At 47.8% G+C, this 14,815-nt stretch overlaps 2 protein-coding genes and 1 long non-coding RNA gene across 6 annotated transcripts in view; 2 read left to right on the top strand and 1 right to left on the bottom strand.

The window, feature by feature from the left end:
* The window catches only part of lyl1 (LYL1 basic helix-loop-helix family member), a 5,556-nt gene extending 2,542 nt beyond the window's left edge, over positions 1 to 3,014 (top strand). The window contains exons 2-5 of one of the 2 annotated variants that reach the window (XR_014633284.1): positions 1 to 541; positions 1,281 to 1,375; positions 1,662 to 2,275; positions 2,718 to 3,014. The exon at positions 1 to 541 is cut by the window's left edge and continues 890 nt beyond it. Coding sequence is in view for 1 of the 2 variants with exons in the window: in XM_084465715.1 (XP_084321841.1) it covers positions 1 to 541; positions 1,281 to 1,375; positions 1,662 to 2,215 (1,190 nt within the window). In the remaining variant the exon portion in view is untranslated. Of the gene's footprint in view, positions 542 to 1,280; positions 1,376 to 1,661 lie in introns of both variants that reach the window. The other variant, XM_084465715.1, reaches the window with a different exon arrangement.
* Positions 3,015 to 8,079: 5,065 nt separating this feature from the next.
* On the bottom strand, positions 8,080 to 13,319 carry LOC311340048 (uncharacterized protein). 3 transcript variants are annotated; one of them, XM_084464910.1, is made up of 6 exons: positions 13,213 to 13,319; positions 12,776 to 12,898; positions 11,492 to 11,843; positions 11,316 to 11,378; positions 10,544 to 11,202; positions 8,080 to 9,975 (listed from the first exon to the last, which is right to left on the bottom strand). In XM_084464910.1, the coding sequence occupies exons 1-6, from the start codon at positions 13,297 to 13,299 to the stop codon at positions 8,389 to 8,391; spliced, it is 2,871 nt and encodes a 956-aa protein (XP_084321036.1). In that variant the 5' UTR covers positions 13,300 to 13,319; the 3' UTR covers positions 8,080 to 8,388. The 3 variants fall into 3 exon arrangements, with proteins under 3 accessions (XP_084321036.1, XP_084321037.1, XP_084321038.1); XM_084464911.1 differs by having other exon boundaries at positions 11,316 to 11,375; XM_084464912.1 differs by lacking the exons at positions 12,776 to 12,898; positions 13,213 to 13,319 and adding an exon at positions 11,950 to 12,045.
* Positions 11,707 to 13,702, top strand: LOC311340049. The gene is made up of 4 exons (XR_014633235.1): positions 11,707 to 11,974; positions 12,771 to 12,892; positions 13,234 to 13,357; positions 13,569 to 13,702. It is a non-coding gene; the product is annotated as an uncharacterized lncRNA (long non-coding RNA).
* The last annotated feature ends 1,113 nt before the right edge of the window (positions 13,703 to 14,815 follow it).

Genomic DNA, 14,815 nt, shown 5'->3' with positions numbered 1-14,815 from the left:
AGGGGCCCGGGACCCCTCTGCGGGCCTCGTCCAGCAGCCCCCACCCCGACGACCACCACGTCCCCCCAGCTGGACCCGTCGCCACGACGACCGCATCTCCCAGCCCCCGCGCAGAAGGCGAGGCCGCCGGCGCGAAGATGACGACAGGAGCGCCGGCCGCGCCCCGCCGTCTCCCACCGTCGTCGCGGTCCTCCCCTCCGCCTCTGCTGCCGACGACGACCACATCCACGGCGTCCCAGAAGACCCCCGCAGCGGCAGCAGCCCCCTCCGACCGGGCCCCGCCCGCCCCCCTGCCCCCCCACATCCCCGTCATCAGCCTGGGCCACAGCAAGCCCCGCCTCCCGCTGCCCCACACCCCGCTGACGGCCCTGCACCCCATCCCCCCGTCCCGCCTGGCCGGCCCCCCCGGAGCCGTCCGGCTCACCCAGCTCACCTCCCTGTCCACGGGGGGCCTGGGTGGGTGCCCAGGGGGGCCCCATGGCCCCTCCCCGGGGAACCTGTTCCCCCTCCAGTACCTGAGCACACACCCTTTCTTCACCAGGTGAGAAACAACACCATTCACCCCCCCACACACACACCATACAAAGATACTGGGGCTAAAACTCTGTGAAGCATACCTTAACCGACCCATTGGCTCATTTTCAACGCTGTTGCTTTTCATTTTGTTGCGGAAAGTTTAGTGATGGCTCAAAAGCCTTTGATCATCATCATCATCGTCATTTCCTCATACAATGATTCAAAATGTTGAATCATGATGTACGTATTTGATAATATTGTAAAATACTGGCAGAATGACGTTATCACCATCTCTGTTAAACATAAAAACTAAACTTCTATTTAGCATTTAAATAAATGTAAACATGAGGTTCTGGCAAATATAACTTAAAGCATAACGCTTTGTGAGCCCTTACTCGTAAAGATAAGACTGTAGCCACCATTTTGAAAGCCCACACCAGCTTCCTCACCTCCATCTATTCAAAGTGACCCCAGAATAATTGTATTTTAAACAATTCTTCCTTCTTTTTTTTTTTTACATACAAGAGAATTAAAGCAGCTACTCATGAAGCTGGTCATTTTTTCTTCTTCTTCACAAGCTGAAGGGACTTGACATGGTCATTGTTTGATGCCAATTCTTCTGTATTTATTTTGTACTTTCCCTTGCAAATGCAAATACCTTGAATACCTTTCTTGTGTGGCCACATATAGTTTCAATATTTAATTAATGTCTTTCTTTCACTCTTGCTTCTTGTTATGTGTTTTGTTTTTTTCATTGTTTGTAGTTCCTACCTAGGGCCTGCAGGTACCTATGGTATCTACCCCAGTAGCAGGATTAAAAGACGGCCCTCTTCCCACTTTGAGATGGAACTCAATGACTGTGAGTCTGAGTGTGTTCCAGTGAAATGATTGTATCTCAAAGAGCAGGTCCTGAGTTTGACACATTGCGGCCTCCCCGTCTTCTCTTTGTGTGGGTGGGTACGTGTGTTTGTGGTGTCGTTGCTTGGAATTTTTGTATGCATGTGTTTGTGGTTCTGTACATTTGTGTGTATTTGTGTGTTTGCCTGTGATTGGGGTGTGCATGCCTGTGTGTGCATTGACGTGTGTGACATGTGTGTGTGTGTGTGTGTGTGTGTGTGTGTGTGTGTGTGCGCACCATGTACCAGGCCCTCCTCAGAAGCTGGCCCGCCGCGTGTTCACCAACAGTCGGGAGCGCTGGCGCCAGCAGAACGTGAACGGCGCCTTCTCGGAGCTCCGGAAGCTCATCCCGACGCACCCCACCGACAAGAAGCTGAGCAAGAACGAAATCCTGCGGCTCGCCATGAAGTACATCAACTTCCTGGTCGGCCTCCTGGAGGACCAGGCCCACAACAAGACCGGCCGCTCGCCTGAGGACCAGGCCCACGAGGAGGAGGCTGAGGAGGGGGAGGAGGAGGAGGAGGAGGAGGAGGGAGAGGGCGGGGCTGCGGAGGACCGGGACTCCAGTGAACTGTTTGAGAGCAGCGTTCCGTCGCCCCCCGGCCGTCTCCCGGCGGCCCCCCGACACATAGACGCCAGCCATTCGCTCTTCATCCTGGGCCACTCGCCGGCCACCTCCAGTTGCTATGGCGACACGGACAGTGAGGAGAGCTTTGGCACAAAGGCCTCCTTGGTGACCCGTGGCATTCTGGGAAAGGTCAAGGGTCAGATACGGACAAAGGCTGCAAGTGATGTGCACTGACATGGTGGGGCAGCATGGGACACAGGGACACAGGGGTGTGTTAGGAGTCAACGTGAACAGGTAATAATAATGGACACACACACACACACACACACACACACACACACACACACACACACACACACACACACACACACACACACACACACACACACACACACACAATGTTTTATGATTGACCAAATAAATTGTGCATGAGAAATTTGATTGATGGGTGATGAAATGTTATTCTGAATTTTATGGAAATATGTATGCTTATATTTGAGGTGTGCATTTTAGAATGTTACAGAAACAGAAATCTGGTAATAAAATGAATAACACAAGCATGTTTATTACAATCACAGTGAGAACAAGCAATGCTGTAAGATTGTTAGAACAAACACATTCATGCCCTTCTTTGGCATTCTCTCTCTCTCTCTCTCTCTCTCTCTCTCTCTCTCTCTCCGTCTTTGAGTGTGTGTCTCTCTTTCTCTCTCTCTCTCTCTCGCTCTCTCTCTAACAGATAATCGTTTTTTGTGATTGCACCAAGCCTGTGTGGTCAGAGCATCGTCAAAACCCCTCCTCTCACAACCGCAAGTCAAACTCTGAAGTGTCTTTTGGATTTCACACTGGAATGTTGCTCATCAAACGGAGGCTGGCTGCACCAGCATTGTCCAGCTCACTTATGCTCACCGAACAAGAGAATTTGTTTGATTGATTTGAATAAATGTTCTCCTGAAGTGAAACATTTCTCTGGAAAGATGTGCTTGGACAAGTTCGACGAGATGACTCAAATGAAAAGGCAGAGATGATGTGTTGGTTTGACAACTCATAATGAATGCAAAAGCAATGTAAAAATAAAATGTTATTATTATCTTAAAGGTGCTTTTCCAGGTTAATGAAATGAAACACCAGAAGCATCAGACACACTTAAAGACCTCGGTCTTTAAGTGCGTCTGATGCTCCTATTGTTTCTGTTCCACTTGTGATCCCCCATACTGATGGTAAACATTGTGACACTCTTGTACCAGACAGAAATATAGCATGTTTAAACGTTGCTGTTCCTTATTTGACATCCTCTTATTGCACTTTTCAAAGCGTTGTCTTTGGTCATCATTTCTCAACTCCTCCGCATTGGTCTTGCAGTCCGTTTAGGGAAGCTCCTGGTCGCATTTCAGCCACGGACGAAACCGGGGATGGTTGCGAAATGTTCTCTGTACATACACTCTGTTTATGTATTTTTATTTCCTTAAATAATATTTTTTCAGATCAGAGAATGGCTATTTTAAAGTGTGTGAACATGTGCTATGCTAATGGTCACATTCCTCCTTTAAGCCAGTATTAAATATGTCAGCAGGGCCGGTGTTAGGGGAGCATCAACCCATTCTGCGTCCCTCCAAGGGGAGGGCACTTTACTTCACCGAGCTAACGGATGAATGGCCTTTTTAACCGACGGATAGGAGAGAGGAAGGGTGGGGGGTGGGGCAGATCATCAGTAAAACAAAAGTGGGACTTTAACAAAAAGTGACGTAACATTAACGGACCGGACATGGTGGCTTGTGTGACTTTCCTGCTAAAAATGTAAGTTGTAATCATCGTTCCACTAGGAATCCCATTCTCCAAGTGAAGTTACATAAAGGGGAGGAGGGAAATGTGTTTGACAGATCAAGGAATCGGAAAGTCAGTGGAAAGTCAGAGTTGGGTGTGGTTAGGGTTTTTCTGTTGGAGCAACTTCACAATAAAATCATAGACATGGTTAAGAGTTAAGAGACTTATTTTTTTAGGCCATAGCTAAGATGAATCAAATAATCTAAACAATAAATAAGATGGATTGTTACGTCTGACTTTGCCATAAATTGCATATGAATATAGTCAGAGGAGGTGAAGCAGTGCAAAAGAAAGAAAGAAACAAAATAATAGGCAAACGACAAAATAAATAACAAGTTTATTTGAGGATAAATGAATCCCACAACAATGATTTCCTTTGTTGCACAAAAAGTGCCTTTGTTCCAAACATGCCAGGTATACATCCACGTGTAGCATGTAAAACAGTGACACCTGTTGATGAATATGTTTGGAGTCACTATCTTAGCTTCGTATCACCTCATTCCCAGGTGAAATTCAAGAAATGAAGGAAACCTTTTTTGATATGGGATTCAAACTCATATCATTGTGGGAAAATAAGTTAGGCCTATAGTTGGGCAACAATTTGGGTGCCATTAACACCACAATTAATGTGGTGACAGCCTGGAATGGCGGCGGACATCTGCACATGGGTAAGTTAACCATCTGTCAAATTGAAGCCATAACTTAATGTATTCAATTAAACCACGGAGGAGGTCGTGTTGGCAGGTGGGTGCGGGAGCAGAAGCGTTATCTAACAGTACGTTGGCCTCGGGGAGGAGGTTGCCCGTACACCAGCTCGTGGAGGAGGACCGAAGGTCTTCCCTGGGGATCAGGACACGTTGATTCTTTCAGTGTCACAGTGATTCCCCAGCTCAGAGTTTTGCCTATAGAGAGACGACCCAGAACCAGAGGACTCCGCCATATCCGTTGACAGAAATATGATGTATATAGCAGCAAATATTAATCATGTGGCAATCTGATATCCTGTAGTGTGGGGGGAAGCCAGAGGACAGCCGAGTACACAGGCAATTTATTGTCACGTGGGAAAGTAGGGGCCCAGGCGTGCAAGGGGCTCATGGTGCTATCCATTTGTTTGGTATGCCCACCATCCTAGTCGGATCTCCCAGCTTTCTTGCGGCATTGATGCATTGCGGCATTGAGGCACGCCTCCTTTTCTTTGGTGATATCAAGCTCTCACTGGGGCTTCTGATGAGTAACCGAGTCGCGAACGATCCCCGTGACGCTCGACGAACGAAGATGGCTGCGCCCGTAGTTAATAAAGTTGAGATGTATTTTCTTTCTCTTTGTTCCACGTTGGTGTCTTTAATGTCGATGTACACTGCTCTTACACACTTGATTACGTTGCTGCTTTAATTCGGTCACCAATGTGTGCATTGCACGGTCTTGCTGTTTGTGCAATACAATGTAAAGTTTTGTTTTTCGAGCTGGTTTGCTAAAGAACCTAACGTTGCTAACAACGATGACCTGCCTGCTACTACTGCTGCCACCTCCAGGCGTCCATTATTCTCCCACTCGTCGCACACAAAACTGGAACACTTTTAAGGTGGGAAGAGCCAGGTCGTTCTCGTTGAGCAGGTTGGCGTACCACCACAAAAGGTCAAATGGATAGCAGCATTATTGTCACGTGGGAAAGTAGGGGCCCAGGCGCGCAAGGGGCTCAGACGGAAGTGGGGACGGGAGTGGCCAGAGACTACTTTAAAATGTTCTTAAAATAAAATAAAAAATAGACCCCTATTGGTGATATACAAGATAACTTATCTATAATATAATGAGATAGATATCTCGTAATTATGAGATAATTATCTTGTAACTATGACCTAATTATCTCACAGATACTATGTCATAATTATGGGATAACGTGAAGAGCTTCTGTAGCCCAAAACAAGAATCATTAAAAAACGAAGCAGCTGATAGGGTAGATGTTTAGGCCATGTCATGTGGGCAGGTTCATAAGGCCAATTTTTGAAAAATAATACATCACGGCTACTAGACCGCATAGAGGCAACATTTCGGAAAACAAATGCAATAGCGGATCGAAAAAGCAAATGTTTTTGTATGGCTTTGTATTATTTGAGTATTGCACAGCGGTTCGATTTGTGTAAGGATGTCGTGATTTTTCCTCAGTAAAACAAGGGTGTTGTGTACTGCTGCAGATGTTTTAGGCTTACCTCTTGGATTATAAAGTTAAAAGCTGTAGTAGTTCGAAAAAACTCCAAATATAAATAATTTGTAAGATAACAAACCCCTTACCCCTTTATTCCATAACTTCACATCTTGTTCCCCAGTACCTACATGCATATACATATGGACTGGTACACCGTATGTACAAAATGTCACACCAGAACTACGAAGTAGTGACGCACTATGTTGTGGGCTGTGATCTAAAGCGTTACCAGTAACACATTTGGTTCTGTGACCACCGAGGGTTCCACTCCAGTACAACCGGACTGGGACGGGGCTGTTGCCAAGCAACACATAAACATTTTCCTGCACTCTAGCTTGCGTCGTTACCGCAGACCAGCTGTATCCTGTACAGTTATCTGGATATGTTTATTTATTGGGCAACCTGTGAAATAATAAGAGTGTGCTGGCAGTCGCTTTGGTGGCATTTGTGATTAACTCATCATTTAACAGATTACTCACTAACTATAATGGTGGATTCATCTGAAATAACATTTTGATATTTTCTTCTTTAATTATTTATTTGCTATAATTATGATTTATATTATTTAATTACGGGTAAAATCACAGTGGTAGTAACCTTATAACATAGTGTTGTAAAGTTTCATGTTTGAACCTGTTTGTGCCTTTAAACTTTTTAAGCTTGTTCTTACCATGGTCACAAAGGATATAATATTACGGTATCCAAAATCAAGATCAAAAATACACATAAATAAAAAAGTATGACATCATAACACAGTAACCCCATCAGCAGTCTGATGTACCGGAAAAGTATCAATTGTTTGTGTGTATGCAAAGCAACACACTGGCAATGTGCTAGGTGGTGAGGTAGAGGCTCAGAGGAAACCCCAAAAAGACAAGAGTTTGTGTGCAAATCCGATCGTCTCCATGGAATCCTCCCAGGCCTACTACAGCTTATCCTCTTAAAACACACACACACACACACACACACACACACCTGCGATTGTGGCCTTAACTCTCTGTTACTATGCTCAGGCAGGTGTTATCAGAAGAAAGAAAGTGAACGTGATTTGTACCTACTTCTAACCTACTGTCTACTGTTCTTTCCCCACAAAAATTCACTGAATACTCCTGGTTACTAGGTTGACTTATTTATTATGATAATATGATTATTTGTTACTTAAATATTATTTTCTGTATATAATGTTTATATAATAGTGCATATTATGTACATGGTGACTGATATATATAAGATTTTTCTGTTTCAGAAGTGTGTGTGTGTGTGTGTGTGTGTGTGTGTGTGTGTGTGTGACAGCAAAGGTTTAGGATGTATGGATGATGGTGTGTGTCAGGAGGCCAGGAAACAACCACAGTTGGTGAGGTGTGTGTGTGTGTGTGTGTGTGTGTGTGTGTGTGTGTGTGTGTGTGTGTGTGTGTGTTAACTGCTGCATGGCATGAGGGACAGGAGACCAAAAAAATAATAAACCACCACAGTGCTCTCGAAAGCTCCTGTAGGCCAACAGGAAGAGCTGCTTGCACAACTGGGCTGCCACTAGTTCTACCCACCATGGTACATCTTACCCCCCCACCCCAAAAACCACAGGGACCTCCGAGGTCAATGGGTCGTTGCCAATTAACCGTTTCAGTTGTTCCAAAACAGATGCAAGGCTTTTCACTGCGTTCATCAGATTTACCCATTCTTTGCGTGTAAAGATAAATATTAACTTCACCCGTGAATCTGTGTGTTTTCATGCATTACCTGTCATGTTGTGTGTGTGTGTGTGTGTGTGTGTGTGTGTGTGTGTGTGTGTGTGTGTGTGTGTGTGTGTGTGTGTGTGTGTGTGTGTGTGTGTGTGTGTGTGTGTGTGTGTTAGACAAGCGTGGAACGTGGGAGATAGTGCTGAGTAAGCCCATGAATTGGTTGAGAGCTTTGTATTTCAATTTAAAAAATAGTACATATTTCTCAATTGTTGTATAGGTAATATTGTAAAGTGCCGTAGCATTAATTAGCTGCCAAGGTACACATCCTACCATTGAATTAAACCATGAAGGAACTGGTCAATCCTCTCAATAGTTTTTGCATTCTTTATTCAGGCAGTAAGGTCAATTAAAATTAAAATAGTTCAACATTGGATCAATATTGATCCACAAAAGGTTTTTAGAAGATAATGGTTAAATATGCTGTGCATTATAATACAATTATTGCTGTCCAGTATAACTACATTGTGATGAATTTCCGTTACATCTGACCCTCATATCTGATAAGTTTACAGGGAAAATTAAACTTACATTCATCTATTAATTTATTGTTAATAGATATTTATTAATATCTATGAAAACAATGAAGTGCACAATATATATATAAACACTCAGACATAAATGCTCTCGTTTGAACATTCTTGGTGTCACTCTGCTTTAAAATGCTGCTGGCCACTCTGTATTAGTGACTGCTCTCCTTCCATCATCATATTTCTCACACCTCCACTTTGCATTTGACCGACTGAATTTCCGCCTTTGCTAAATTTTCTCCTGCCCACTTCAGTGATCACAGATCCAGTAGCGGCCCCTATAGCGCCCCCTAGCACACCTCCCAAAACCACCCCAAGCAGCAGACCCAGAAACGCACCCCCTGCGACTACCACGGGCACCTTCTTAGCCTCCGTCAGCACTTTCTCCCAGATGGGGCTCTCGGACACCCTTATGGCCCCGGCTTTGGCGCTGGATCCCATCTTGCCCCACACGGGGCTCTGTGCCACCTTCCTCACCCCTTCTCCCAGACCGGCACCAACACGTAAGGAACCGTCTGCCATCATCTTGGCTCCGCTTTTGGCCCCAGACCCAACCTGTCCCCAGACGGGACTCTGCGCCAAACTCTTGGCCCCAGACCCGACCCATATGGAACCGTCAGACATTAATTTGGCCCCGGATTTTGCTCCCGATCCAACCTTGCCCCACATGGTGCTGTCGGCGACCGGCTTGGCTCGAGATCTGAGTGCCGTGGAACCGCCCGCCATCAGCCCGGGGACCTGGTTCTCTCCGATCTTCTCCCGCGCGGCGCTGTCCGCTGTGGGCTTGGTGACACCGCCGGCTCGGGCCCTGACCTTCTCCCACACCGAGCTGTCGGCGACCATCCTCTGGACGTCTCTCGCGCCGGTGCCCATCTGCCCCCACACGGGACTCTGGGCCACCCTCTTCACCCCGTCGCCCACCATGGCCGAGCCGTCGGCCAGCGCCTTGGGGAGCCACTTGGCCGAGGACTCCACCATCCCCCTCACCGAGCTCACCAGGGACGGGCTGAGGGTGGCGGCGGTGATGGGCGGCAGGCTCTCCAGGCGCATGGCGCCCACCGTCCGCTCCGCCTCGTCCCGCGCCTCCGCCATGTCCTCCCGGTCCTCGTCCGCCTCGGGCAGCGTCCGCATGGAGGGCCGGCCGGACCAGGGGCCCCCCCGCTCCCCGCCGCCGCCGCCGCCCCTCCTCCTCTCGCTGGCGAGCTCCCTCTGTCTCTGCCGCACGCGTTCCTCCGCCTCCTGGAAGGCCGGGCAGGAGTAGCATCCGCCGCCCGCCTCGCGCACCGTCTGCTCCACCTTCTCCAGGAGCCGGTCCACGCTGCGCCCCTCGGCTCCCCCGGCCCCCCGCTCCAGCACGTGGTAACGGTCCCCGCAGCGCTCCACCAGCGTCACCAGGTCCGCCCGCTGGGCGCCGATGTAGGCCTCCACGTCGACGTCGTCCCCGCCCACTTTGCCGCTGGCCCGCAGCCGGTCCTCCTGGGTGAAGAGGAGCAGGGTGTGCGTGCGGACCGCCTCCACCCCGAACACGGCCTCCAGGACCCCCAGGGCCCGCAGCTCCGAGCGGGCCGGCCGGTCCAGGGGCACGCACAGCAGGAAGGCGTGGGGCCCCGGGGAGGACAGGGCCACGCAGGAGGAGATCTGGGCTCGCACCTCGTCCGGGGAGCACTCCGTGTGGAACCAGTCCGGGGTGTCGATGACTGCCACCTAGTGGTGGGGAGGAGACAGACAGACAAAGACCCATAAAAGGGCAGAGAGGCAGAAAAAGAACAATTAACATATTTGAAAAATTCTATCTATCTGTTACAACAGTAACTGTTTAATGATTAAAGCAGTATTATAATGCAGATATTGGGAAGGGGGGTTAGGGGCCAAGAACTACAACTTGTTGAACGTTAAACTATTTGAACTACAAAGTACCACTCAACATCAAATTCAATTTAGTAGTAACCTATGACAGAAGCAGTATTTTAGAAATACTGTCGGGATTCCGGGCCACATAACCATGTGAAAGCACGTGTTAGTTTCACTTTTGCACTTTTAACCAGAACTTTTAGTGGTCATTGCTCCATCTAGTCACTCACTGCCTGCCTCACTCCAAATATACCACCACTCAGCACACCTTTAGACGATGTCCCCGTTTCCAAAGAGAGTTGAGCTTCATCTCTCAATCCCAATAGAGACTGAATTCAGGAACATCTTAGTAGAGACTGGAGTGAGACTGAAGTGAGTTAAACCTCCTCTTGAGTAGAGGCTGGAGTGAGGTAACACTGACCTTCCGGCCCGCGACCAGCACCCTCCTCTTCTCGCAGCGCTGCGTGACCGCCACCAGGCTGCTGGGCCGCGTCTCAAACTCCTCTTTACCCAGAATGCTGTTCCCCGCCGCACTCTTCCCGACGCCAGAGTTTCCCAGCAACACCAGACGCAGCTCCGGAGAGGAAGACACGGAGTGGGACGAGGACGGGGAAGAGGAGGGCAGTCGTGAAGAAGATGAGGGAGAGGAGGAGGGCAGTTGTGATGAAGATGAGGGAGAGGAGGAGGGCAGTTGTGATTGAGACGAGGAAGAGGAGGAGGGCAGTTGTGAGGAAGGTGAGGGAGAGGAGGAGGGCAGTTTTGATGAAGATGAGGGAGAGGAGGAGGGCAGTTGTGATGAAGATGAGGGAGAGGAGGAGGGCAGTTTTGATGAAGATGAGGGAGAGGAGGAGGGCAGTTGTGATGAAGATGAGGGAGAGGAGGAGGGCAGTTGTGATGAAGACGAGGGAGAGGAGGAGGGCAGTTGTGATGAAGATGAGGAAGAGGAGGGCAATCGGGATGAAGATGAGGAAGAGGCTCGTAGTGACGCTGAAGAGCCAGAGCTGGGGGACGGTGGAGAGGGGAAGGCGGGAGAGGACTGGTAGGAGGATTGCTCCCTGATGCTGCTGACTTCCTGGGAAGCTGGAAGACATAAGGGAGGACATGAGGTCAGAATTGCTACCTGGAATGGTCAAACCTGATCATGTGCATATGAAATACACAGTATCAAGGGTGTCAGTTCAAGTGACACTCACAAGTTTGGATGTGTTTCTCATTCGGCTTGACCTTGGATATCCGTGGCACTGTGGCGCGCTCTGCTGTTGAAAGACAGCATAGCGCGTTTAACAAGGCTTGGGTGTTTGCAAAGCCACGCCATTCTGTACAAGTAAGACCACACGTCTTATATCGCGGAACACAACACATCATTTACCCGCATTCAGCTGGTCCAACACGGGGCCATCGACGACGGAGCCGTACACGCCATCCGGCCCATTGCCATGGCGAGGCGGAGATCTCTGTGCCGCTAACACCCCACTGCTCAGTAGACCCTCACCCCTCGGGAACCCGGGTTTCATGGGCACGTCTGTGGCCCTCCGACCGCCCCTTACAGGCGGCTCCTGATGGTCAATGGTCTCCCTCGCCACGGCCACCTTCTCCTCCAGCGCTCGAAGGCTCTCTATGGTAATGGACGGCAGTTTCCGGGCTGGGGCCTGGACCTTGACCTCCCTCTGTGGGCTGGTCTGCACGTAGGGTCCCCCGTTCACAGCTACCATGTCGTCCACCTGTTGAACGAGGATTAGGGGATGTGTTTGAGTCAAAGACGATAGCCCCACCCCGGAAACTGGACTACACAGCCTCATAGTTCAAGTGTAGAGACGGTGGCTTAACTTGTTCATCAGCATTCATCGGGATGGTATCGTCACATTATTTTGTCCTATTGTGATATGTATGATCAGGACTTAACAGAATGTGGTTGGATGTTTTATTAATGTAAAAAAAAATACTTAATTGACCTTTGTTTCATTGTTATGAAACTCGCTTGTATTGCTCAATTTGAATTGATGCGCCAGATAGTCAATATTGTGACATTCATGTTGATCTTGTCAAATAACCTTGACTAGACTATAGTTTAGACTACAGTATAACTAGACTACTAGTCTAGACTAGCCTAGTCTTACGCTAGCCTTTCTAGTAGATTCAATGTTATAAGTAAAATTATCAGAACAATACGAACATTCAGTACAGTCAAAAACATGCTTCTTGTTGAAAGTTTTTTTAAATGCTCATGCCGAACAGGTAGGCTTGTGTTTAAGTGCAGCTATTGCTATCAAACTGTCAATCAATCAATTCGAACAGTCAACAATAAATGTGTTAACCACACAAGGTAACATAAGCATGTCCCATTCCCTCTCTCTCCCATACCTTCCTGTCTTACTCTACATTTAAAAGGATAAAACCGTCAAAATAAAATAAAAGTGGAAGAAATTCTGCAAATTTGTTTGGCGACCCAAAAACCCTAGTCTAGACTACCGTATAACTAGACTACTAGTCATGACTATAGCATAACAAAACGGACTACTAGTCTAGACTACAGTATAACTAGACTAGAACATATACAAAGGACTTAAAGTAAAAGGTGAGCAACAGAAACAGAAGCGTGAACATGTTCCTTGTTCCTCATTCCTCCACCTTGATCATGGTTTCACCAGCTCACCTTGTCCAACAAGGTGCGGACCTGCTGCCTTTCATGTCGCTGGCGGTTGTTGATGATGTGGTAACGCCCACCGCAGTGGCCAATCACCTCCTTCAGACCAGGGTCCTCTCCCTGCAGGTACATCTGCATGGACACAAACCAATTTGTTATTTTCCTTTGTTGGGGGAAAAACGCCCACATTTTTTATCCTCTAGCTATTGTTTATTTGTTAATTAATGGTGGAAGGTTAAAGGTGCCGTGGACAAAATGTAGGTGCCATCATTCGAAGTTCATTTTTTAGAAATGCCATATCCGTCAGTCAGCTTTGCACCAGCTGAATGATGAATTTATCAAATGCATCCCAAGACCTTTAAGGATATGTGTGCTGTATTTGTAATTGGTGTATGGTATTTTTATATGGGTCCATGATTAAAATAGGTTGCATAGAAGCTGGTCACCTCCTCCGTCTGTCCTGCCAGGTAGTCTCCACAGGTGAGAAGGACCAGGGTGTGTTTCAGGACCTCTGGACCAAACAACTCTTTCATCTCCACAGTGACACGCCCCTCCACCTGGGAACACCAATCAGAGGATGGGAGAATAAGAGTATGAATACCTCCTTCAATGGAGCCAAACACCTAGCCTCCCTCCTATACACGTATAATTTATACATATTTTTCAAATTATATCAATGGGAAAATATGATTATTACAGCAAAATCCTGTAGCAGAAAATAAAAATAAGTAAAAGGGAAATTACAAATTCGAACCAGAAATGCGCACTGATAAAAACTAAGAGTGGTTGTGGGCGCCTGCAGGGGGAGCCGGTGGCACCACGCACCTCCGTGAACTGGCAGACCGGGATGAGCAGCAGGAAGGCGTGGGGCCCCGGCGCCGCCAGCTGCAGCGCACGCTGGCTCTCCTTCCTCACGCTCTCCTCCACGTGCTGGCCGTTCCAGTACCAGCGGGGGGCCTCCACCACCGTCACCTTGCGGCCCTCGGACACGCCCTGCCGCCGGTGGCAAACCCTGGACGAAGAGCCGAAGGAGGAGGAGGAGGGGGGGTAGGAGGCGGGGGTCACCTGGCCCAGAATGGTGTCCGCCGAGGCAGTCTTTCCACAGCCGAGGGTCCCGAGTAGAACCAGAGTAATTTCTGAGGTGGAGGGGTAGCCCCGTGTGGCTGGAGGTGGGGGAAGTGGATTGTTTAAAATAAATGACAACCTGGTAACGTAGTGAAAGTGATTTGTGTGAATGCAATGCAGCAGATCAGCCACTTAGTCAGACTGGTGCGTTCCAGGCCCGTCTCCTCCCTGCCAGGTGCATCATTATTTTAACGATGTAGTAATGGTTATTTAGAGTTGGTTATCATTTACAAATGAAGAATTGGTACGTTCCACGTGCCTCAAAATAAAGCATTTGAATCATATTACGAGTGTTTTCCCTTTAAACGTTATAATAGATCATGAGGAGTGAAAACTGTTTAAAGGTTTCAAAATGAGTTTGCTACCGTGACTCGTTGGAGACTATTTTACATCATCCAAATATTTAATATGCAATATTTGTTTGCTCAGAAATTTTACGTGGGCCTCAGGCTTGTTTGACACACGCACGTCTGCTATTCTTACTTAATTACATGATCGGACAGAGATTACCTATAATTTGGAGCCGGCTAAATTAAGTCTCTTTAAATTCTCTTTCTTTAAGTAGTCTAGGCCTCTAGGGTATGTTTTCAGTACTGTGATGAACATATCTTACACATTCATGGCCCGATGGAATTTGATCTGAGGTTGCTTACTTTGGTTTCTGCCTGAGTTACAAAGAACAAAAAAGGTATTTACTGATTAGGCCATGACCTCACACCCAATCTGTCATCAAATAAACAGGCTTTGCATCATTTTTTGTCCACTGTATTGTCTGGGTGAATTTGTTTGTGCGTTTGCCACACCTTGCCAATCCTGTCCGGCTGCATTCTCTACTTTGACCAGGACGTTTATTTTGATAAGTCGCTATGCCAGAGGGAAGGATATGCCAATAAGAGAGCACAGAGAACAGAACAAGCCCAAACA

The sequence above is a fragment of the Micromesistius poutassou genome (genome assembly GCF_964030765.1).
Source record: "Micromesistius poutassou genome assembly, chromosome: 3".
NCBI classification, from domain to species: Eukaryota; Metazoa; Chordata; class Actinopteri; order Gadiformes; family Gadidae; genus Micromesistius; species Micromesistius poutassou.
Note: the sequence above shows the minus strand (reverse complement) of the source record. Positions and strands in the feature narration are given on the sequence as shown.